Source organism: Alosa sapidissima, chromosome 6, assembly GCF_018492685.1.
Source record: "Alosa sapidissima isolate fAloSap1 chromosome 6, fAloSap1.pri, whole genome shotgun sequence".
Classification (NCBI taxonomy): Eukaryota; Metazoa; Chordata; class Actinopteri; order Clupeiformes; family Clupeidae; genus Alosa; species Alosa sapidissima.
Genome location: NC_055962.1, coordinates 24,087,212 through 24,110,779, shown reverse-complemented (window position 1 = coordinate 24,110,779; position 23,568 = coordinate 24,087,212). Strand labels below are relative to the sequence as shown.

Below are 23,568 nucleotides of genomic sequence, written 5' to 3'. Positions count from 1 at the left end.
ATACTCAATTCAAAAACTGCAGCCAAAATTGTAACAGCTAAAACTGTATTGAGACATGATACAGAAAATACCACCCTCTTATCTGTGCCTGAGCTTGTTTGAAATGGACTGAGGTAATGTAGCTGACGCTGGAAGGTCAGTTGAAGCATAAGAGGAAATAAGAGATTTTATTTGAATGTATCATTGAATATTGTGTGAATTGAGTCATTGTATTTGGATTATGCAATTCATGTAAATTGATCATGTTTAATTTGTACTTGGGCGGGTGTGTTCACGTGACCTTTCCTTATTTGACCCGGACGCGTTAGCGTTCAGAATGGACTAAGAATAATGTACGTGATTCTAAGTTGTATGTGAAGTTGAACTGAATTCTACTGCTGGCTATCAGGCGCACACGGTAATGAACTATTTTATATGTATCGTATTTTAAAGACTGATTGTATGTTTCTTGTTGTGATGTTATGTGTAAAACTCTTGTTGTATGTTTGTCTTTGTATGTCTTAGTTTTCACGGTGTTCCAACAGCAAATAAAATTGGAATTGGACATCAGTATGAGACGTGGAGTCAATGAATTTAAGCTATAGCCAGTGGATAGTTACAAGTAACATGGAAAAAGGTCCTGTGGTTAGACCAATCAAAGTTTGCCGTTCTTTTTAGAAATCATGGACTCATCTGGGCTAAAGAGGAGAGGGCCTATCCAAGTATCCAACCTATCCAACTTGTTTTAGTGCTCGAAACCCAACATCTATGACGGCGTGGAGGAGCATTAGTGCCTACAGCATGGGCATCTTGCACATTTGGCAAAGCACAATCAATTCTGAATGATGTATACAGGTTTTGAGCAACATATACTGCCATCCAGGCATGTAGGGATGACCTTAAAATTTTCAGGAAAACAATGGCAAAATGAATTCTGCACATATTTAAATAGTATTTCTCCATAGAGGAAGAGTCCAGGTGCTAAGATGACCTGTCTGCAGTCCAGATTTGTCAAATTAGGTGCATAATGGAATGAAAAAAGCATGACTAAGAATACCCCATACTGTTGAGCAACTGAAATCCCATATCGGGGTAGCCTAGAAATCTAGACGCGCCCCTAGCGGCAGCGAATTACATTTGCTGCCAGGGCTAATATCGGGGAGTAATGGGACAACATTTCATTCTCAAAACTGCAGCAAGTGGTCTCCTCAGTTCCTAAACATTTACAGAATTGTGTTAAATGAAGAGGTGAAGCAGCACGGTGGTAAACATGCTCCCGTCCCAACTTTTTTGAAACATGTTGCTGGCATCAAATTCAAAAGTAACATATACTTTCCATGAAATAGTCCACATTTTCATTTTCAACATTTGATATGTTGTCTATGTCCTTTTTGCTGCTAAATATGGGTTTATGAGACTTGTATATTATGACATTCTGTTTTTATTTGCATTTTACACAACATCCCAACTTTTTCTGTTTTGGGGTTGTAATCTAATGTGTTTGCTGCACTCCTGAAGTGATTTGATAAGAGTTCAATGCACCAATTTAAGTTTAATTTCACTGCTGGTTATGCCCCTGGAAGTCGTAAATCAATAAAGCCTTACAAACCCACTCTTAATCTCAAATGAGATTTGAGAAGCGGTCTGATGTTAACCAGGCTAATCTGTGACGGTTATATTGTTGTATTCATAGACATAATATACATAGACGCCGCATCGACCGCTACTCCTTACTAGCGCTGACGAGATTTGGAGCCGCCATCTTGGACCGGTCATCCACTCCACTCAGTGTAATCTGTTTGGCCGGTGAGATGAGCTGTCAGCGCACTTAATTAATCATATCTCACTGAATACCGAACAGATTCTCACGCGGTTTTTTTTGCTGCAAAGGTCATACATGTAGCTATGATACAGGACACATGATTTAGCGTATTTTAATATTCATAGTGGGTTTAACAGTAATAGAATATTCTGATATGATATAAAGTGACCTGACGTCCGATATCAAAACTGGGAACACAATCCATGTTTGACAGCATAGACAAAACTAGTTTGATACAAGTTTAATGAGTTAAATATAGTTCACAGTTGACAGAAAAGTTCCATCAACAGCATTATTCACAGTCCACAGAAAGGTTCCATAAACATTTAAGTGAGATCAGTGCCATTCAGACATCTGAGGGGTATTCCAAGTAGGCCTATGTGGTTTAGTGACAAACTTGGGTAAATTGACTCAGAATAAGTTGTAAACCTCCCAGTAGAAAAGCTGTATGATACAGGAAACACGGTTGTGTGTATTTTAATATTCATAGTGGGCTTAACAGTAATAGAATATTCTGATATATGATATATTATAAAGTGATGACATCCAATATAAAAACTGGGAACATAACTAATCCACGTTTGACAGCATAGACAAAAACTGGTTTGATACAAGTTTTAATGAGTTAAATTTACAGACAAAAATCCATTAACATTTTCAGTTCAGTGCCATCAAAAATAAAGTGATGAACAGACATTGGTGTGGCATAAAGGAAATGGAGTAACTGGGTTCAATATCAACAGCATTTGTTAGACAAGTTCCATAAATATTGTAAAGTGCAAGTTTGTAGGTTTGTTTCTGATCCTTAAAAAACAGACATTGGTTTGGCATAGTAAGTGTAACAGTTCATCAATTCAAGACAAAAAGGTGACTTGTCACTTGTACAGTGTCAATGGGTTCATCAACAGCATCTGTTATTTACAGTTCACAGAAAGGTTCCAGCCCCAATGAAGAGATTAAATAAAAAGGAATTAAGAAACATTTTAGAAACTGCTAAGATCAACCCGTTCATTGCAATCAGTAAAGAATCAGGGAGTGTCTTCACAGGCTCAGTGAGACAGAGTTACCGTGATGCAGTTGGTTCTATGATTTCGACAACTGGTGCATGTCATTTTGTATGTTCCCACCTTGCTAAAATTGCTTGGGTACACTTTGGCTGAGAACAAAAGTGCTTCAGACAGCAGGTGGGCAAATAAGATGGCATAGTAAACTGGGTACTCCATAAAAGAGGACTGAGTCAACCAGACGATGGGAAAATGGGACACAGAGTGGCGAATGCAGGTGATGAAGGTGGAGCTCATAAATCAAACATTCAGTCACAGTGTAGCAGATGCCCTGCAGTACTGCAATGAAGAGCTGCACCTTCCTCAGTTCCAGGGGTGTGAGGAGACCGTTCAGTTAATTCACAGTCTTCTTGAACAAGGCAGTTGTTCTGGAGAGATACAAAATAATAAATAAATGAATGAAAAGGAATTTGAGAGGCATCTTATTCTTGTTAGGGTAAATGACATGTGAATAATACAGTGTTGGGCAAGCTACTTCGAAATTTTAGTGAGCTAAACTATCAGTTACTCTGCCATGAATAAAACACTACACAAAACTACCACCCAGTCAAATGTATTAGTAGCCTAACACAAACACAGCAGTAGGCTAGTTCACTACATAGTAAGCTACTTTAAATTGTGCTAATTTCACATGACAAGAAAAGTGTAGCTTGTCTGGCTAAGCTACTTGATAAATAAAGAAGTTGAGCTATTGAAAAGTTACTTTATTCAGGAAATAGTGAGGCTACCACCAACACACTTATGCTACAAGTAGCAGCTAGCGATTGCCCAATAGGCTAGTCTGTGCCACTTGTGTAAAATTTTCCAGCCAAATCTAGTATGATTTATTTCTACAATAGCCTTCTTGTGTCAGTTGTAATCTAAGTCAGTGTTATGGAATATGACTTATCAAGTCTCAGTTCATAGCCGGGTGAACACCGAGTAAACATAGCCTAGCTAGATGGCTACGATTTTCATACAGTAATATCAAAGATTGCTCCTTCTCAGCTCTCTGGTAATATTCTATTCACAAAATACAACCAATAGTACGGTTATGTTAAATCTTACTTGTGAAAAGTAAATCCCCCGAGTATGGTCCGCCGATTTGAGAAGGAACATGCTGCACAGTGCTGTCATCTTGTGTCTTCTGCTGCAACGCAACGAGGAGTATGACCGGTCCAAGATGGAGGCCGCATTTCTTGTTTCCAGCAGCCAATGCGGCGTCTATGTATATTATGTCTATGGTTGTATTAGCCTGGGTGCCATTCCGAATTTAGTCCCGCCCTTGAGTATGACTACGTCAGGCTATTGTTGTATGTGCAAACCTCCAGAAGATGGCGCTGCTTGCACCTGCTACCATACCTATTCAATAACCAGACTACACTGTAGCAATGAGTAGTCTGTCAAAAGCAAGTGAATTCGTTCACGCGCAATTCAGAATCCAAAACATATCATCAAAGCATTAAAAGAGAGAGAGAGAGAGAGAGCGAGAGACAGAGAGTTAGTTGTATGAATATCCCGACGATCTCTAAGTAAACCAATCGTTGACTAAGCTTATGTGTAAGAGAGAGGTCTAAATATGTTTTATGAATGTCACTGTAACCATACCCAAGATCCTGATCCAAATGTCTGAGTGGGAGAGCAACTTTCACGGCCGTCTTCGGACCGACAACAAAGTTGGCGCAGCAGGCAAGCATGCACAAACCTGTTGAATGTCTAGGTAACATCTGTAGACTACAGCAGAAGACTGATTCCACAAATAATTGTTCCTTGGGTTGAATTAGCCTCTTGAGATCTACTCTGTCTTCTTCTGACAGTGGGCTGTATGAATTAAATTCTGTCGATCGCGTAAACAATCTCATGTTTTACATGATGTGCTTGATGTTTCAGTGAATATAATGGGTTAAAAATAATATGGCACTTATTCACTAGTGTAGTGTAGTGTAGTGGTGCAGATTAGTAGGCCTAGACCTATTTTACTGCCACCAGTTTTATACCAAGTCACAGTCAACACATATTGTGCGTTTTATCAGCCAAATCAAAAGCAGATTTGAGAACGTCCTATAAATGTGTTGCTGATGCGTTTTTTTTTTTTTTTTTTTCAATCTGCCAATGATGGTTAGCATGAGACATGTCTGGGGAAGCGAAGCAAAAAGCATGCGTCTTGATTATCTAATGATGTGAGTGTGAACAAGATTGTGGAAATATTTGTGATTTCCGCAAGGACTGTTGTTGCGACGCATTTGGCTACATTTAAGACTACGTTTGATTCTGTATGCAATACAGCCTGCTCAGTGTCATCCACTTAGTGCATGCATTGACAACGCTTGTTTTAATATTGCAGGGGCGGGCTACGGACACAGGCACACGCCAACGATAACAGCGCCCACCAAAAATACTAGCACAGACTAGCCCACTCTTTCTGGCTGAACTCTGAATGGCACGATGTGCTCTAAAGCTGCGTGTTTTTTTTTTTGTTTGCGCTGCGCTACCACTTGGCGCATCACCGGCACAGGATGGAGCTGGCGAGCAGGTGAGAGAGAGGCGCGTCTTTGGACCCAGTGCCATTGTGTAACCATCTGATGGGCCTAAGTCGTGCTGTATTGCGGCTGTTGGACAAACTAATAGTGAACATGTAAGGGGTTCGCCGGTCTTTCAGTCTCCCGATTACGGGTACCCCTGTGCCTATTGCCTTTCACTAAGACAAAGGGACTGCTGGATGGATGGATGGACGATGGTGCAACGAGCAATAAGTGGGCATCAAGCAAAACACCATAGGAGTTCGTCCAGGCATGTACCTCTCCTTTCCATTACTACTACAACGTGAGCGACTGATGATTATGTGGCTGTGTTTTGCTCACTCCCGCTCACCGCCCTGTCTCGACTGAAAGCACTGAGGAGGAAGACTTGACAGCTTACTGGGTACATCAAATATTTATTGAGATTCCATATGATTTAAAAACAAAATAGCTTTACTCCCTTAATCAACACAACACCGAAGATGAAATTCCCTACGGAAAACCCGAGAAAGCCAGGGAATTGGAATCCTCCACCAGGTTAGTGTGCTTTATCGTGGTATCAGTATGCGTAATGGAAATTCGAGATTGCCGCGACATTAAGTGGACTAATGTTGCTTTATCTTATACAATACAGTCATATGTAATATAAAAATAATTTCTGTATTGCTAAAAGCTGGTGTTTGAAGTTGATTGTTATTTACATTTACATTAGATGTTTCCAGATGTTACACCGTGTGGTGAGCAAAGTGTGTCTCCACGTTACTCTTAATGAGACTCACACACACTGATCATGTGTGTTTATGGTTCTTCCAAACATGCCCTTTTTAAACAACATAAGTAGCCCAGCCTATACACATTTCTGTAAAAATCAATAATCTGTACGTCATGAGAGTATTGACGAGAAAACGGCTGACAGCCCATTATATCTGCAGTCCTTTCTAATTTGCAAAGAATTGGCATCGATTCACAGCCAACCGTTGTGGCAGACATCACTTTTACTTAATTTACATTCACACCAACGTGTATCACACGACTCCTCTCTTCCCCTGTCACGATGGTGTTTCCCCACCAATAAATTGCGGCAGGCGCATGGTGTTTGTTAGTCACTCTTATGCACGGGTGCGACTTCCTGGGATTGATTGGTAAATAACGTGCCCTGCGTCCTTCATCGTACATTATAAATCATCACTGAACGTCGAACGGATTGCCTTTATTATTTCGATGTTCATATAAGGCGTTACATGAACAAAGCAGGCTGCTGCATTGCAATGTGGTCTGAAGTTGTATTACCTCATCGGGTGATGGTTGGAACACAGGGGTAGATCCCCACTTCATCCAGCATGTTAGGCACGTTCTATGGGCTGTTACACGCTTGGTCACATACCTATAGGTGATATACGGTACCAAAGGATGATGAGATGACCTTGTGACTACCACGTTACCACATGGAGCAACATAAAAAAAGCAATTTCAGATCCTTTGATATTCAAAATTCAGCCTTCTTGCCTCAGAACGCCTCTTTGGTCCCTCTGTACCTGTTACACAATTGACCAGCCACTACAGTGTGTAAGCCCAATGGCCGACAACAGGTCGTGGAACGTGATATACCCAGGAGGATTGAGGGCACGCTGGTGGGGAGATGCCCTGAGATGTGACATCAAATCCCTTCTCCAGCCTACCTAGCATCACCTCCCCTCATGACAAGAGCAAAGCAATGTAAAGAGAGGCAGTCACTGTTCAAAACAGCAGGTGCCAGATGCATTTCTTCTCACTTCTACAGTTTTCCTCCATCGGTATTTGAAGATGGAGACTATATGGGCTTGTATAACAGTGTGATGGATGCAGAAGGGAGCTTTTGCTTGAGCCTCATCCAGCGTGATTGTTGTGTTCTTTTGTGGAGCTGGGTTGAAGAACGCTGCCTTTCAGCCAAGCCCGGCTCCGCCCTTGGAGGTACTGCTTCGGGAACTTTAATGGCATTTTATGAACCCTGCAAAATTCATTAGTGGATCACCTGTCATCGCTGTCTCGCATGCTTGATGTGTGCTGATGGAAGCGGAAAGGTCCAAAAAGCTCCATTACTGTTCAGAGCCATGTGAAGTCTCTAGGGATCAGGGATGTTAACAGCGAACTTCACAGCTGTGTAGACCGCTTTCTACTGGGAGGTGTTTACAGTAACAGGTCTTCAAAAGGTAAGGTGTTTTGGCGGTTTCCCAAATGGCTTGTGTTGGGTGTCTTGCGTTTTTCAGAGCTGATTTGAATGCTTTTTTTGGTGTAGGTCGTTGTGACTGGAGCGCGCCCATGAATGTGATATCTTTGTCCTCACTTCTTTGCGCTCTCTCTCTCTCTCTCTCTCTCTCTCTCTCTCTCATTCTCTCTCTCTCTCTCTCTCTCATTCTCTCTCCCGGTGTCGTCCCTCAGTGCCTGTGCAGACGAACCTCGTCCCGCCGAAAAAGGTCCAGCCAGGCATGTTGCAGTCCAGCTTGGTCCAGGCCAGTGTGGCCACCATGCAGAACCCTATGGGCTGCTCGGTGCCGAGGCTGTCGGTGTCGCGGCCGGCCAGCATGGTGGCCAGCATGGAGGGCGTGGGCGCCGACGGTGTGGCCACCTTCACGGTCATGAAGTGGAAGACTGTGCTGGCTGTGTTTGTGGTGGTGGTGCTGTACCTGGTGGCGGGCGGGCTGGTGTTCCGGGCGCTCGAGCAGCCCTTCGAGAGCAACCAGAAGGACACCATCACCATGGAGAAGGCTGCCTTTCTGCAGAACCACCCGTGTGTGACGCCGGCGGAGCTGGAGGCTCTCATCAAGGTACAGTCTCCTGTCCTCCTCCTTCTATTCCTCTCCTTGCCTCTCCACTCCTCTTCTCTCCCCCTCTCCCCTATCTCTCTCTCTCCTCCTCTCCTCTCCTCTCCCTTTCTTGCCTCTCCTCTCCCCTTCCCAAACTCTCCTCTTCTTCTCTCCCCTCCCTCCATCCCTCCTCTATCCTCCCCAAGCCCTTCTCCATCCCACCCTCTATCTCTCCTTTCCCCCCCTTCTCCTCTTTTCCCTTCTCTTCTCCCTCCCGCTCCAAACGGACACACCTGCTCTCATCCTGTAACCTACACAATCCCATCGTCCTCTTCACCCACCCCCCCCCCCCACACACACACACACACAAAAACACACACACACACACACACACACCAGCACAGCCGCCGTCTCTCTCTTGTCCCGGGTGGGATCTCAGGTCCTGCAGTAACGCGAGAGGCACATCGATTTGGCGACATCCAAGACTCTCTCTCTCCACCCCTGACATAAAAATAAGACTCGGGACGCGCGGGGTTGAAGCGCACTGAATGGCGTGAGACAAAAATAGGCGCACTAAAAAAACACAGTGGCGAGAAGTCTAGCCAGGCCCATAGAGTTGTCTGTCGGGCCCATCCCGCCTCATTGCAAGACCCCTGGGCAGAGGGTGCACTGTAGTTGACATGGAAAACACACACAGAAATCTTCGGCGTGTGTGTGTGTGTAACCAGTAGTTCTCGCACCAGGCCTGCATGTGACTAGCCCACAGCGAAGACTGGCACTCAGACGACTGTCCTCAATGTCTGATGCTTCATGACATTCATCATCAGTGGCACTTGACCGGGGATGAGGCAGTTGTTGTTGCGTAACATCGCCTTTGAGTAACAATACAGCAGGGCGGTGCAGGGGTTGCAGGAGGGAAAGGGAAATTAGCCCGGACTATTTCTGCCTTTCCCACGAGCAAACACGATGCAGGTCTCTCTTGAGGTTGGGGGAGAGCCAGGGCGATGCAAGACAAAAGAAAGATGCATTAAGTCCGGATATTGATTTTATTTTGCGTGCCTGCGCCCCGATCCAAGACTTTAAATACTTGGCGAGAATCCATGAGGAGATTGTTCCGAGCTTTTTCAATTAGACGGTTTGCATATAGCTCATGCATCATCATTTAGCCTCTCAGCTCGATTTGTTTCCCTCTGGCATGGCGCACCTGCTAGCACTATGTCATGATGTGCTGTCGGCCCTTAAACAGTCACCTCCTAGTGATGATATCCCTCCTAGAGTTTGGTGTGCGGACATTAACATGACACTATTCCCTCTCCTCGTTACAAAGTACAGCTTATTTTATGGGCACAAAGAATGCTTGTAAACTGAACCCAATTGAATTCCCGTCTCTCCGGATCCAGGAGCAGCGCGCTAACAGTAGGTTTGGATTTGACTGGCACATTGGTGCCCTGGCATTTTGCTGGTGCAAAGGTCGAGGTGCCTTCACCTCCTCGTAGAGCATCCACAATGACGCCCAGCAATTCAAAGGTGCTGGACTCCAGTACGGCAAAACAGTGTTGTGAGGGACAGAACAGCCTTCGGGCATTTATTCATGTCTAAAGCTAGTAAAAGCAAAGGAAAAGACAGAGTTTCTGTATTCTTGTTTGTTATTCTGGTAAATAAAGTAGAACACAGATGTTGCTAGAAGAAGGGAAATAAAGTGACTGAAGCAATGGGCTATTGTGTTCAATATCAGTTCCCATTGAACAGTGCTACAGTACAGTGCTATCTTTGTGGATTTGATCTGACCCAGAGAATGGTAAATCGCAGATGCAGATAATGACACTTGTGGTGCTGGTACACTAGATACATCCATGTGGATTTTTTCTTAACTCATTTCAGGCTTTGTAAAATTAACATCCGTAAAATGACACTCAGAAACTCCCTTGCACTTAACTAACACTTGAATCCAGTTTTGAGAGCAATGACTCTGCCAAACATAGAAACAATATGACACATTTGTTAATAGTTGTTTTATTTGTCCATGCGACCACACTATCCTCCTTCAATAGAGGTGCCCTGTGAGGCTTCTCCACCAGGCTCCTTCACTCTCACCCCTCCACACTTTGCCCCGCAGACGCCCACCCACCCCTGTGGCTCTCATGGGCTCTATGTGGCTCTCATGGGCTCTATGATATTATGCAGTGCTAATCAGCCACATCTTCCACAGACAGTTTCAGAGCATCTGTTGGGAAATCAATTATTCACGAGGGATGGTGCTGTGCCTTGTGGTGTGGGAGAGAATGGCAGACGTCGTCCCCAAGCTCCGTGATCGTGACTCGGGTATAAACAGCTGAGCTGTTCGTCTACTTGAGAAAAGGTCAAGTGCGGGGTGGGGGGGGCGCTGAAATGAGCTGACATAACTGATGTCTGTCTGCTTCACAAATATACACACACACTATTAAAGTTGAAGTGTTGTCCAAACTTAAATATCGAAAAGTTACAATCGTGAGACTGCAGGCAGTTAGTCAACAGTTAGTCACAGTTCCTTCTTTTAAAGGTGTATCTCAGTGTGTGTGCAGGGTCAACGCTGCAGGTTGGTTTTCATAGCTCATCGTGGTGGTGTGTGAACTGCGTGAGGCTAATGACAAAGGACAAAGTACCAGGCTGTGAGTCGAGGCTGCTCCACGGTTCCATTCCAGCCCTCTATGTCGACACACAGAGGTGTCATTCTTAATTACCCCTCCCGCCCCCGTCCCTACCCCACGAGCCGTGACTCAGGTACGCGGAGAGGGGATGCGCTGAGTCAGTGCCCGCGTCCTCAATGCTGCGCTGGAGCCCTGGCGGTTCTGGAGAGCGCTGGTTTGGCTGGCTGGAGCGCAGCAGCTGGCTTGGCTTGGCTTGGCTTGGCTTGGCTTGGCTCGGCTCGGCTCGGCTCGGCTCGGCCGCCACTCCTCTCCCACTGCGCTAATGCGGCGTTACATAAGCCGCGGCCCGGGCTCAAAGAAAAAAGAATGTGATTGAACAGCAAAGCAGTTCGGTTCACGCGGTTTGTGCGAGGGGCAGCAAAAAAAAAAGCCAGAGGAAATTAGATGGCTATCGCGCCTGAGTGGAAGTGAATGAGACCGTATGTTTCCCATACTGCTCTGGATGGGGGGCAGAGCATTATGTTCTGTTGTGTGTGAACGGCAGTGCTGGCTAAAATCACTCAGCTGCAGCACCTCTGCGTACCTATGCGCATTCCAGTGTTTTTGTGTTTCACACCATCATCATCATCCTCATCTGTCACATTCCACATGCACACAGTGTGTATTTAACTGATGCTATTGTGGAGAGGCTGTTGATCGATCTTGATGGATTTCAACTCGTTAGTGTCACATTGTCATCGCCGTCATCATCTTCATCATCAGTCCCATTCCGCATCCACACACGGTGACAGTGTCTTTACCTGACGCCATTGTGTTGTGGAGGCACTTTGGATCCATCTTGATGGTGGATGATGTTTTGAAAAGTGGCAGGAGCCAGGAGGTGGTGATAAATGGCACCTGGCCTTGTGCCCGCAAGGCCCAGCAGTGATGAGAAATCTCTGAAATACAGCAGGCAGGATTGGACGGCCCGCGCCAACACTTATGGCTGGCATCCGCAGCGAGATTTATTTTTATATTAATAGAAATCCTCTGGGAGAGACGGTGACGGCAACCTTCAGTCCACACTTTTACGGTGTCGGAGTGAGGAAGGAATTGTGTCTGAAGCACTGACCGTTGTGTTGCTGCCTCCCAAATGATTTTTCTGCTATAGTAGGTGGATGCGATGGCAGATTGTTTACATGTTCAATCAAACAGAACACGAGAGAGAACGTCACACCTTTCAATGCTCAGAGGCATCTCGCTTCACTCTCCTGACAGTAAACATGGCTTGCAACATCACTAGAGCTATTAATATTGGGAAGAACTTATTATTATTCTCCATTGTTACGTAATACGTTCTTGGGAATACAGATGTGGTGTTTTGAAACATGAAGATGAGCTCGGCTCAGTTTGAAAATTTAGTACACATTTTCACAGACCCACGCGCGCACACACATACACACAAACAGTCTCTATGGTTGCGTAGGTATTTCCTTTTATCTTTTAGTTAGGATTAGTCATTCTTGTCAGACCTCTTCAGTCATTAATATGTATGAAGAGATATATTTAAAGATATCTGTCCATGCGTGGAGCACAACCTATATTCTAAATGGCCACTTTATCGCACACATTTCCTCTTGATTTCAGTTCTGTATCATTTCCAGAGGTCATCTTATCCATGGCCTTTTTAAGGTTTCATTTAGTGCTATAGTCCCTTAGCCACCAGTTAAGGGAAGAGATCTTGGATTTCAAACCTCAAGGATATTATGTTGAGATAGACTAACCAGGCAGCTCTTTGGTCTGAAAGGAACGGTTATCTAAGCCAAGAGCTGTGGCTAGTGTGCTACAAATATAGAAATAGACCCATCTGTCCCTCATGATGAAACGTGGAGTGAATGTTCAATAGTAGACTTTTCATACTTATATCATATACTGTAGCAGTAATATTACTTTGCATTGCTTTGAGATACTAATAGCGCTAGATATTCAGATCCTATGCTTGCTGCTTTTGTTGATCCCAGTGTTTTGAAGTTACGTGAAGTTTCAGCCGGTTAGCTCAGCGTGGATGCAGTCTCGTGGCTCTAGTGGAGACTGATGGATTCCTTCAGTACGCCCTTGTTTACTTGCCCTTCAGCCTCCCACACAACCACTCAATCACACACACACACACACACACTCCCACGAACACACACACACACACACACACACACACACACACACACTCCCACGAACACACACACACACACACACACACACACACACACACACTCCCACGAACACGAACACACACACACACACACACACAGGGTGCTGACACATGCGCCACGTCCCGTTGCCCCTCGCGCCCTTCCTCCATCTGCTCCCCCGGTGGCCTGCTGGGCAGGCGAGGCTGGCAGACTGGCACAGCAGAACTCCGCGCCGCGTCAGAGACTGGCCACGACCCAGCCGTCCATCCGTCTGTCCGCCCCGGCACTCCTCATGGTAACGCGTCGTTGACGCGATGACTCATCGGAGTCGTTGGAGGAGATGCTCGTGTTGTTTTTTTTCGCGAGCAGCCATATGTTTTGGGCAGCGGGCGAGTCAACATCTGAGGGAGAGGGGGCACTTGAGCCTGCCCCGCTGCCAGCCAGTGTGAGGGAAAGGTGGGCATGGGCACGAATGAAAATAAACAGCTCACTTATCTCTCTCTTTCTCAGTTGTGGAGAGAGTCTCTCAGGTTGTGAAAATGTGCCATTTAGTTAATACTTGTTCATGAAACGTGTCGGTAATTGCAGTGCTCATAAAACAATGAGAGGAAAAGCAATTATATGATTATATAAAGCAGATAAATTATGCATCTTCATAATCATGGACTCATAATGTCTAATTATGAATCTCTTTCTCTCTCTCTCTTTCTTTCTTTCTCTCTCTTTCTGTTTCTCTATCACTCTCCAGCACTCCATAGACGCTGCCAACAGTGGCGTCAGTCCCATCGGAAAAACCTCCTACAACTATAGTCACTGGGATTTGGGCAGCGCCTTCTTCTTTGCCGGAACAGTAATCACAACCATAGGTAACCTGACCTGCAAAAATCTACAAGCTCCACTCACAGCCGAAACATCGCCTGGTCCACTGTAGTAATATCGATGCATCAAAATCAAATCTTAGCCATTTGAATCCCGCCACAGACCTGGAGGTTCTATTTCACACGGGCTCATAATAGTAGACATGGAGACTATGTGCTGTATGGCTAGAAATCAATTTTCTCAGATCTAAAAAAACCACGCTTGGATCACAAGTGCACAACACAACAGCAGTCATCAGTCAAACTAAATGAGAAAAGATACTCACAAATTGCGAGAAATCAATTGTCTCAGGGACCGGGCACATTAAGTGTACAAATACAGCCCAGGGAAGATTCATTTCCTTCATTATAGAAGTAAATTAATTTCTCCCGTTTTGCAAGACTGTTTCATTTTTAGTTCCCAGGTTACATTGGCAACACAGGCTCTGTTATTGTTGAAATCTTAGACATCAAGGCATTTGCTCAACTTTAATGTTTTGTTCAGCTGCAGAGGGAAATTCCTGAAGCAAAGTAAACGTACATTTGTTTGCCCGTTTTGCCAGCCTTTTACTCTCTATTATTAACTTTATTATTATTATTGAAGACCTGGCCCCTCATCACTTTAAATAAGCATGATATCAACACTCATGCTTAACTTCACGCAGCAGCAAACATGTAATACTTCAGTGTTTGTTCTTCATCAGTAGGCATATAATTTTATAATTTGTATTTTTTTTTTTTAAATTCAACTTTTGCAATATTGCTTCACTGGTAATTCAAAGGTAAAATCAGCAACACGGGTGCCTGACACCTCAGTCAACTGAAGCAAATTTTGCGATATTAAAAGCACTTACGCAACACCAGGGCCACTTCTCTCAGCAGCGGCAGCAGCAGAAGCAGCTGCCTCTGGAGTTTTTATTCCCCCTCGCACCCTACTGCGTTGAGATCAGTGAATCGATCAAACATCAGGACGATAACAAAGCGCCCACAATCACTAATCCCCTCTGGACCGAGAGGCCCGCTGCTCAATCTGATGGATTACAGAGAGAAGCCTCTCGCTGCCGATGGCAAAGGCACGTCCAGGGGAACGATGGTTAAGAAAAGAAAGGCTGATGGCATGCTTCTGGGGTGAGCCCAAATTGGAGCTGACATCTAGCTGGCCGCAGACAAAAGGCACAGACAGGATTAGCTGTGAAGCAACAAATGCTCCTCCAATTAATGGCCTAGTAAGACATCATCGCTTGTCCCCCAGGGGTCAGCGGTATTTCTGATCAGTCTCAGGGCTAAGTGGTGCATTCAGAGGCTCTGTTGGGGTCTCACAGAGGGATGATATCTACTTGCGTGTGCTAGAGAGAACCATGGATTAAGCTGCCTGTTTCTTCAGGGTTGTTTTAATAAGACTGCATGGTAATGAGAGCCTTTTGGGTCCTCTAGTTAGGAAATCAAATAAGGATGCTTGCTCTCACCGTCTCTTAAATCCCTTAAGCACAAATGCTTTATGTATGTATTAGTTATTTGATGGCTATAATGAAAGTTTTTATGTGCTAACAACATATGCCAAATAATTTGCTTAACCAAAAACGAAACTTTGTGGGATTTGTTTTTCATGTTAAAATGCATGAGTGGCAAGCTAATGTTTATCTTCTATACTTATTTCAATTTTAAAAGCAGCTCTGCTTTTACCTCTCATGGAGGTCATTGTTTATCTGCTCCCCAAAAACGTGCATTTGTTTCTCAAGAAAAGGTCAATTTTGTGAACAACTCTGACATTTTTCTGAGATCCTACTATAACCATGGAAACGCTGACACTATAACCTCCCCCTGTGTTTATTCCCTAGGTTATGGCAACATTGCCCCAAGCACAGAGGGTGGGAAGATCTTTTGTATCCTCTATGCAATATTTGGTATCCCTCTCTTTGGGTTCCTGCTTGCTGGAGTGGGTGATCAGCTCGGGACGATTTTTGTGAAGAGCATAGCCAAAGTGGAGAAAATGTTTCGGGTGAGTTGAATTATTAAATTAAGAAGTAATAATTTAAAAATCATCCTTGAGCATCCTTGTATTAGTGGGCTTATGTAAAATAGATTTTTAGACTTCATGTTGCAAAATTCTCTCTGACTGCTGAACATTGAATATTTAGATGTAAGTCAGGTGATGAATGAGATTAATTTATTTGACAACATGATACAGTATATTTAATGATAGGGATTTGTTTCTAATCTCACTCAGACATATAAATATCTATTCATATATACTGAGTCATTTCTAGTTCAATTCTGCCACTCTGTGCAGCCATTCTGTCTGTGGCTTGTTAAGGTCATCCTCTCACGTGTATCCATCGGTAACAACTCAGGAGGAAGGCCATATAGCTTCACCGTGATTGGTTGAGTGGCTTGCTAGTGCAGGTGGCATGCGGAACAGAAAAACACCAGGACAGTGGTCACCCGCCGTGGTCCATGCACACACTGGCAGCTGGTGCAGCCGCTTTCATAGCACTGGCCCTCGCTTGGCATAATCATGCATCTTTAGGCGCGCATCGGGTGGTCGAGAACGGGGGGTTTGATGAGCGCGTGTGGCCTTTTCGCGTCACGATTGTCCTCACGGAAGCCGTAGGTGGTCACTCTGTGAGGTGCGTGAGTGTGAGGCTTCAAAGCTAGTGCTCTGTGCTTGTCCTCCTCTACACCGTAATGATGCATCACTCTGCTTGTCCACCCCCCCCCCCCCCCCCCCCCCGACTGACCTGACCACCCACATCCTTCCTGCCCCGTCCTTCTCTCCTCATCTCGCCCCATATCTTCTGCCCTCCTCTCTCCTGTCCCCATTCCTCCTGCCCTATCCTTTTTGCCCCCGTCCCCCTTGCTCTCATTTTGCCCCCCCATCCTCATTCTTTTTGCCCCATCATGCCCTTTGCCCGATCATCTTTGCTCCCTCCCCTTTCTCCCTGTCCCTCTCGCCCATGCCGTGTCCATCTGTAGCGGAAGCACAACCAGATCAGTCAGACCAAGATCCGAGTGGCCTCGACGCTGCTCTTCATCCTGGCTGGGTGCATCCTCTTCGTCACCATCCCGGCCGTCATCTTCAAGCACATAGAGGGCTGGACGACGCTTGAAGCCATCTACTTTGTTGTCATCACCTTGACAACTGTTGGCATCGGCGATTACGTGGCAGGTAGAATATGCACTAGGGCTTTAGCCACATTTGCACGCTATACGTCACTCAAATGTTCAATATGCTGTGATGTCCTGTTATGTAATGTGCTATTTCTAAGACTTTTTTATGTTTATTCTGAGCACTGCTGATATATACTTGGACACAGATTCCTGGGAACTTGAACACAGATTCCTTCAGATGAATTACTACAAACTTGTTATTTTGGTATAAATATTAAATGTAATAATTTATAATATTATAGTATTATGTTTTATACATTTATCAATTATTTAAGCAATATGTCTGGAATGAGATAGGGGTTTGGAAAGGATATACTCACTGTTGTGGTTCGGTGCTAATAAATTATACAGTATGATTTATGTTAAGGTTAAGAACTCTGAACACATTTTACAATGCAGTATTGCTACTGCACTGCACCTTTCATTTTTTACACGGCCATGCTGTTGTATCGAGGATAGCTCTCATGAAACGCTTACGGCAATGGAAAGTGATAATGTCTTGTTATTTACTATAGCACTTAAAGCTGTTGCAGACCTTTCCCGGCTGATCATGCCTGAGCCTTGGAGATATTGTTTTTTTGTCAGCTGAGAGCATGTATGAGAAAATGAGCTTTCCTTCTCCAGGGAGATGACTACACTGTGAAATCCGCAGTACATGTGAGAGCTACATTGCTCTTTTTTGTCTGGACGAGGACGAGGCCTACAGCACTGCCGTATGTCTGATGCTCATGTGTTTTCGTTCAGGGGGTGACCGGAAGATCGAATATCGCAAATGGTACAAGCCTCTGGTGTGGTTCTGGATTTTGGTGGGCCTGGCTTATTTTGCCGCAGTTCTGAGCATGATCGGTGACTGGCTGCGTGTCCTGTCCAAGAAGACTAAAGAAGAGGTAGGAAGACTCTTTTCTTCTCAACTGTTTGTGGAGCTTCATCCACTACACAGACAATTATATGTCATTTAAGTAAATTAAGCATATACAAATTCCCTGTCAACCAAATAAAAATAATAAGTATACAACAATATAATTTTAGTATAGAAGCATAGTAATATATGAATACTACAGTATTATGCAGTATATTGGTAGCATAAGTATAATAACATACCCCTAATGTGACCACTTACACATGGCACGTATGTGGTGGAAATGGCTGTTGTTTTGTGATCATGTGACTGAGAGCCTTGGCTGTTTCAGGTCGGGGAGATCAAGGCGCATGCAGCCGAGTGGAAGGCCAATGTGCGCGCCGAACTCCGTGAGACGAGGCGCCGTCTGAGTGTGGAGGTGCACGACAAGCTGCAGCGCGCCGCCACCATCCGCAGCATGGAGCGCCGGCAGCTGGGCCTGGACCAGCGCGCCCACTCGCTGGACGTGCTGTCGCCCGAGCGCCGCGCCGCCGCCTTCAACAGCCTGGACGCCAACCACTTCAAGACGTCGTCACAGGAGAGCATCGACACCAAGCTCAACAACTTGCGGCTGCGCGCCGAACTGGGCGACCACCACAACCACCACGTGCGCAGCGTCTCCGTCGCTGACCAGGCCTGCTCCGAGGACAACATCTTCAACCGCTTGAGCTCCGTCACACGGCTGGCGCGGCGCAGCCGCAACCGCAGCGAGCTCAAGAAGAACATCCCGGACGAGGCGCGCCGCTCGTGCGAGGCGTACAGCTGCAGCAGCCCGTCCGCCAGCGAGGGCAAGAAGGAGGACGAGGAGGCCGAGGACGACGCCGACAAGGAGTGCAACACAAGCCTGACCAACGTGTCCGTCTTTGCCGAGAGCCCCAAGACGCAGAACGGCTTCGTCATGCTGCAGACCAAAGAGAAGGAGAGCGAGAAAGAGACTGCCAAGGAGGTGCACTTGCAGATGGACCCTTAGACAGGAGACCGAGAGGATGCTCACAGAGGGGAACACTTTGGAAGAAGCAAACTCAAACGAAATATATCGACCCAAACGTGCCTTACACTCATGCTGTCTCTCTGAGATGAGATCCTGAATCCTTGTTTGCCTGTTTCTTGAACTATTCACTGTGCCCTGATAACTTGATAAAGAAAAGCTGGAGCGAACTTTTGAGAAATCGCAAGAGACCCCGAAAGGAGAGACGAGTCATCGGCGCTGAAAGAGCCTGAGCAATGCAATGTGAGATGGTGAGGATCGCAGTGACGAAGCAAGACAAGCCTTGCAAGAATAGCGAATATGACACATTAGCAGATTGGATCGCCATTTCCTTTCAGTGATTGGACCTCCGCATCAGTGCTGATCTTTTTCATCTGTTTCCTTTCTCGGCCCTTTTGTGAAGAAAAGCTGCTAAGAATAAAGAAAGGATGACGTCACAAAGACTGCTTGCTTAAAGACACTAAGCATGTCTCTGCTTTCACTTTGAAAGTATCAACTGAAAGTATAAACCGTCTTTTAAAAACCCTAGCTAAGAGGAGCCAATGGAGTACTAAACAGCTACATGTATGTGCATGTGCTATACTGTTGTCTACTAAAGTATGGTGTATTAATGATCATATTAATACTCTTATGTCCATGAATGGCGATATCTCAGGGCTTGTAGTCCTACTGGTGTTGCTCAACTGTATACTGCACATCAAGAGAGTTGCATTTACACTTTGAATCTATTGGGAACGCTGGTTGCACCCTTAACCTTCTTCAGAAGAGAGCCATTGACAATGGGTTGGAAGAAAAGCCATAGTGGAAATCTGAAATGATGATGGTTACGATTTAATGCTGAGACATGTAACACAATTTGCAAAGAGGGTTGGAGGGGGGGAAAAGGATATGATTATGCTTTTCGGATGTGAAATTTATTCTGGTATTTGATGTGAACACATTTGGCTGGCATCTCTATTGCGTGTGATTAACGTGTCCCATAGAATAGGCACCTGTCTTGTCTCACTTGTTTATGGCAAGAGTGGTGTTGAAGTTGTGATGATCTCTCGGATGTATACGGTTTATATGTGTGAGAGATAGTGAGTGTGTGTGTGTTTTATCTGTGTGTGTGTGTGTGTGTGTGTGTGTGTGTGTGTGAGAGAGAGAGAGACCGAATGTTTGAAGTATCCATTACTCTCGTATTAAGAGTCAAGCAGATTGTATACACTGACGAGCCCTAAGGAAACTAAACTTGGGTTAATATTGACTCCTTTACCCATTTTGAACCCTGCACAATCACCATAAAGCTTTACATGTTCTTTGTATTCCTCTTGTTTGCAATTAATTGGGTGCAGCAATAGCATATTTGTGAATGCAGAAAAGGACTTTAAATGCTCATGATGAAATAATGAAAAAAATAACTAAAGCATTGAAAACTATGAGTCAAGGAAATAAAAAGCATGCTATTGTGCAAATATATTATTATGGTCTGGTATTGATTGTACCACCACACGCTTCAGATAATTAGCTTTTTCTAAATGTCCTTGTTCAAAGCTAATTCATTGGACTGCACATGCTCAGTAAATGGAAGTTGTTCACAGTATAACATGTGCAACCATTACGTTCAATGTAGTGAGTGCCTTTTGGAAATAAATATTACTTAATGACAAAACTGTCTTGCTTTGTTCCTGTTTACTTGTTTTTTTTGTTTTGTTTTGTTGCTATAGATTTTCTTTTATGGACCCTAATCTCAATTTAAGGTGAAGTGCAAAATCTGTCAAAAAACAAAGCATGAATTATAGTTATTGTGTGGCATGGGGGAGTATTGAGTTGACTCATGAACCTTTGTCTAGCCCATGGTGTTAAATTAGCAAATGGATTTTTCCTAGTTATTAAATTATTTTTAGTTAGACTTCAATTCATCGTTCAAATTTGGGCCCTCTGTCTCTGTTTTGCCATTTCATTGTATTGAAATTATTGTATTGTATCTACAGTATGATATCAGATGTAGAATACTTCTCTCAAAGCCAAATAAGGAATCCTTTTTGGCTCCTTTTTAGATTGACCTTCTTGATTTCCCGTTTAGAAACTTCGTGCCTCGTGTTCATCTCTGGAAACGGGCACTTTGTGTCCCTAAGTGGGTGATCACCTTCAAACGTGCTTCCTGCTATTGGGTCCCATGTTTGTACAGGTTCGTCCCCGCCCGGTCCAGGACAGACATCTCTTGTAACAAGCCACAAGAGGTCTTTTTATAGAGCAAGGTCCCCCGTGGCTTGCCAGGACAAAACGCATTGTAAAATTAAAGGATATTATCACATATAAAAAATCAAAGCTCTCATAACCCACTTGGGTATTTGGGGCTTTTGTTTTGGTTAATGCTTGGTTGTATGCCAACAGCAATGATCTTGGCTCTGAAGAATCCGCGTAAGGTTAATTACAGAGACCTCATGTCAATATGCAATAGATTATTCCGGGCAGCATAGTCCTCTGAGACACCTCCACAAGTAGCTCTCCAATTTGGGTCTTGGCAGGTTCTTGTGTGGACAAACCACTACCACGGCTCAAATCATTACCTTTGAGCAAACGCTGGCCTTTTGGCAGCGGGAGAGAGAGTAATGCACTCCAAACAACTGCTTCCACCGGGAAAATGTTCAGATGACAAGGGAATAGTAGGGTGTGCTAGCAGTCAGACTCGTCACACTAAACGTTACTGAAGGCTACAGCCACAGCATTAAGTGCTTATTTACTGCCTATCACTATGGATTTAAATGGTACTTGTCATACTTCTTTGGTGTTGCACGGTGAATTGCACATAGTGTTGCATAAGACATAAAACATTATTATTACATGTCAGATGTGCTTTCACATTCCATATATATTCCATACCGTATGGGGGCATTTGTGATCTTAGTTCAATGACTTAGAAGGGGGACATGAAGCAAATGGACAATGCTAAATAAGTCACGGAGAAGCAGGCAGTTACAGTGGATGTGTAGAGCCTTAAACAAAACAGCTAACTGTGAGGGGTGGGGGGCAGATATCAAAGAGGGGTGAGGTGGGTATGGACTTTGATGAGGGGAGTGAGGCCAAGATAGAGTAGGAGAGCATCACAGTTGAAAGGAAAGTAACGACAGAGGTGGAGAAATGTGTAATGGCCTCTGCTGCAACTACAGGAAATGAGGCAAGAGAGGAGAGAATGGGTGGAGGGATTGAAAAGGTGGGAAAAGCACATGAGAAGGATAACTTGGAGGATGGGCAGGGGTGTAGTGGTAAAAAAAGAGGTGGGTAAACTATAGATTCTGTGATCAGGCGGACCACGACACGGTCACCGGTAAGGCAGACCACAGTATACCGGTGTGTGAAAAATACCTTTTGCAGTCCAATGTAAAATGGACTGATGAGTCTCTGATGTTGTTTCTATTTGAAAGTTATTAAAACCATGATGTTAAACACTGGAAGGATTTGGATTTAATTTCAATTGGTAACTTTGCACTGTAATTTGTAAGGCTGCAAGAAGAACCTAAAATGATGTCTCATCTGGATTGACCTAATTTTTGTTTAATTTGTTGGTACCCTTACAGATTATGCAAAGAAATGCTTAATTTCTTCCTTAAAAGTGATGCAATTCAAAAATATTTTCTCATGTATATCTTCATACCTTTGGTATGTAAGAGAGTAAATCTATAATTTATTGTTTATTTTACAAAGATATTTGATGTTCAGAAGGCTAGTTTCACACATTATTAACAAGAATATAGTAACATCAATGCTTTTCTTTTCACTGTGTTTCACTCTACACTGCCTCCACTTGCTCAAACTGATTGACAGCCACACAAAATGGTCTAATAGAGCATAAATGCATGAGTTTGGCAGAGCCTAACGTGTATTGGCAGTGGTGTGTGTATGGCGGAAGTCAGAACAGATCTCTGTTAACCTCCTCACAGCGCATGTGTTTCCCCACATTCTCCCCTTCCATCATCACCACTGTCACACTATAGACCCTTTCAACAAGGTAAACAAAAACAATGCTTGGGTGTTCTATTTGGGCCCCAATCTACTTCCTCTGCATTAAGATAACATATGGAATGTTAAAAAGGAAGTCTTGTGGGGCCAACTATGATGCTGACAATGGAACTCTCTTGAAAGGGTCCATAGGAGATGAAAGACAGCAGCATAAATCCACATGGGTGATGTGAATCGAAAACCGAAAAGACTAAGAATAACATCCATTATATATAGACATGCCCTGTATCACGCTAGGTTATCGTCTGCTTTGTGTTGTTGTGTGATAAGTCACTGTATTTCCTATATTTCCCTCAGGATCAGTGATATGTCCGTCTCTCTTTTTATGTACCACTTAATGTTGTTTCTAAAACCAAGCAATAACTAACAGTCTGGGGTGCGTTAGCAACTACGGTTTTGGGAAATGCACCCCAGACTGTGGCAGTCCCCAACCTCCAACACAAAATGGCAGCTGCCAGAGCTCAACCGCTCTGAAACACACAAGAAAGTTTTTTCATCCTGTTCTTTTTTTTTCTCTGAACTTGTAACAATCTCAGACTTTTGGGGGTAAAGCAAACCTTATAACCATATTTACACACACACACACACACACACACACACACACAAAGACACACATACGCAATCACAAAGAGATAGACAGCTTATATAGATAGAACTTTAAAGTTGTCTTAGGCACACTGGGGAAATTTGGGGTTATTCACTTTTTGTTTCTTTGTT

General features: G+C 44.2%; 1 protein-coding gene across 2 annotated transcripts; it reads left to right on the top strand.

Annotated features, from left to right (window-relative positions):
* Window positions 1-330: 330 nt before the first annotated feature.
* Window positions 331-20,496, top strand: kcnk10a (potassium channel, subfamily K, member 10a). 2 transcript variants are annotated; one of them, XM_042094317.1, is made up of 7 exons: window positions 331-397; window positions 7,782-8,167; window positions 13,687-13,804; window positions 15,634-15,794; window positions 16,769-16,961; window positions 17,708-17,850; window positions 18,154-20,496. In XM_042094317.1, the coding sequence occupies exons 2-7, from the start codon at window positions 7,829-7,831 to the stop codon at window positions 18,829-18,831; spliced, it is 1,632 nt and encodes a 543-aa protein (XP_041950251.1). In that variant the 5' UTR covers window positions 331-397; window positions 7,782-7,828; the 3' UTR covers window positions 18,832-20,496. The 2 variants fall into 2 exon arrangements, with proteins under 2 accessions (XP_041950251.1, XP_041950250.1); XM_042094316.1 differs by lacking the exon at window positions 331-397 and adding an exon at window positions 5,189-5,900.
* Window positions 20,497-23,568: the final 3,072 nt, after the last annotated feature.

Bases quoted from the DNA above. Each gene is read 5' to 3' on its own strand.
- kcnk10a (XM_042094316.1), top strand. From the start codon at position 5,846: ATGAAATTCCCTACGGAAAACCCGAGAAAGCCAGGGAATTGGAATCCT. The intron at 15,795-16,768 runs GTGAGTTGAATT...GTCCATCTGTAG, and splicing joins AAGTGGAGAAAATGTTTCGG to CGGAAGCACAACCAGATCAG. The intron at 16,962-17,707 runs GTAGAATATGCA...GTTTTCGTTCAG, and splicing joins CATCGGCGATTACGTGGCAG to GGGGTGACCGGAAGATCGAA.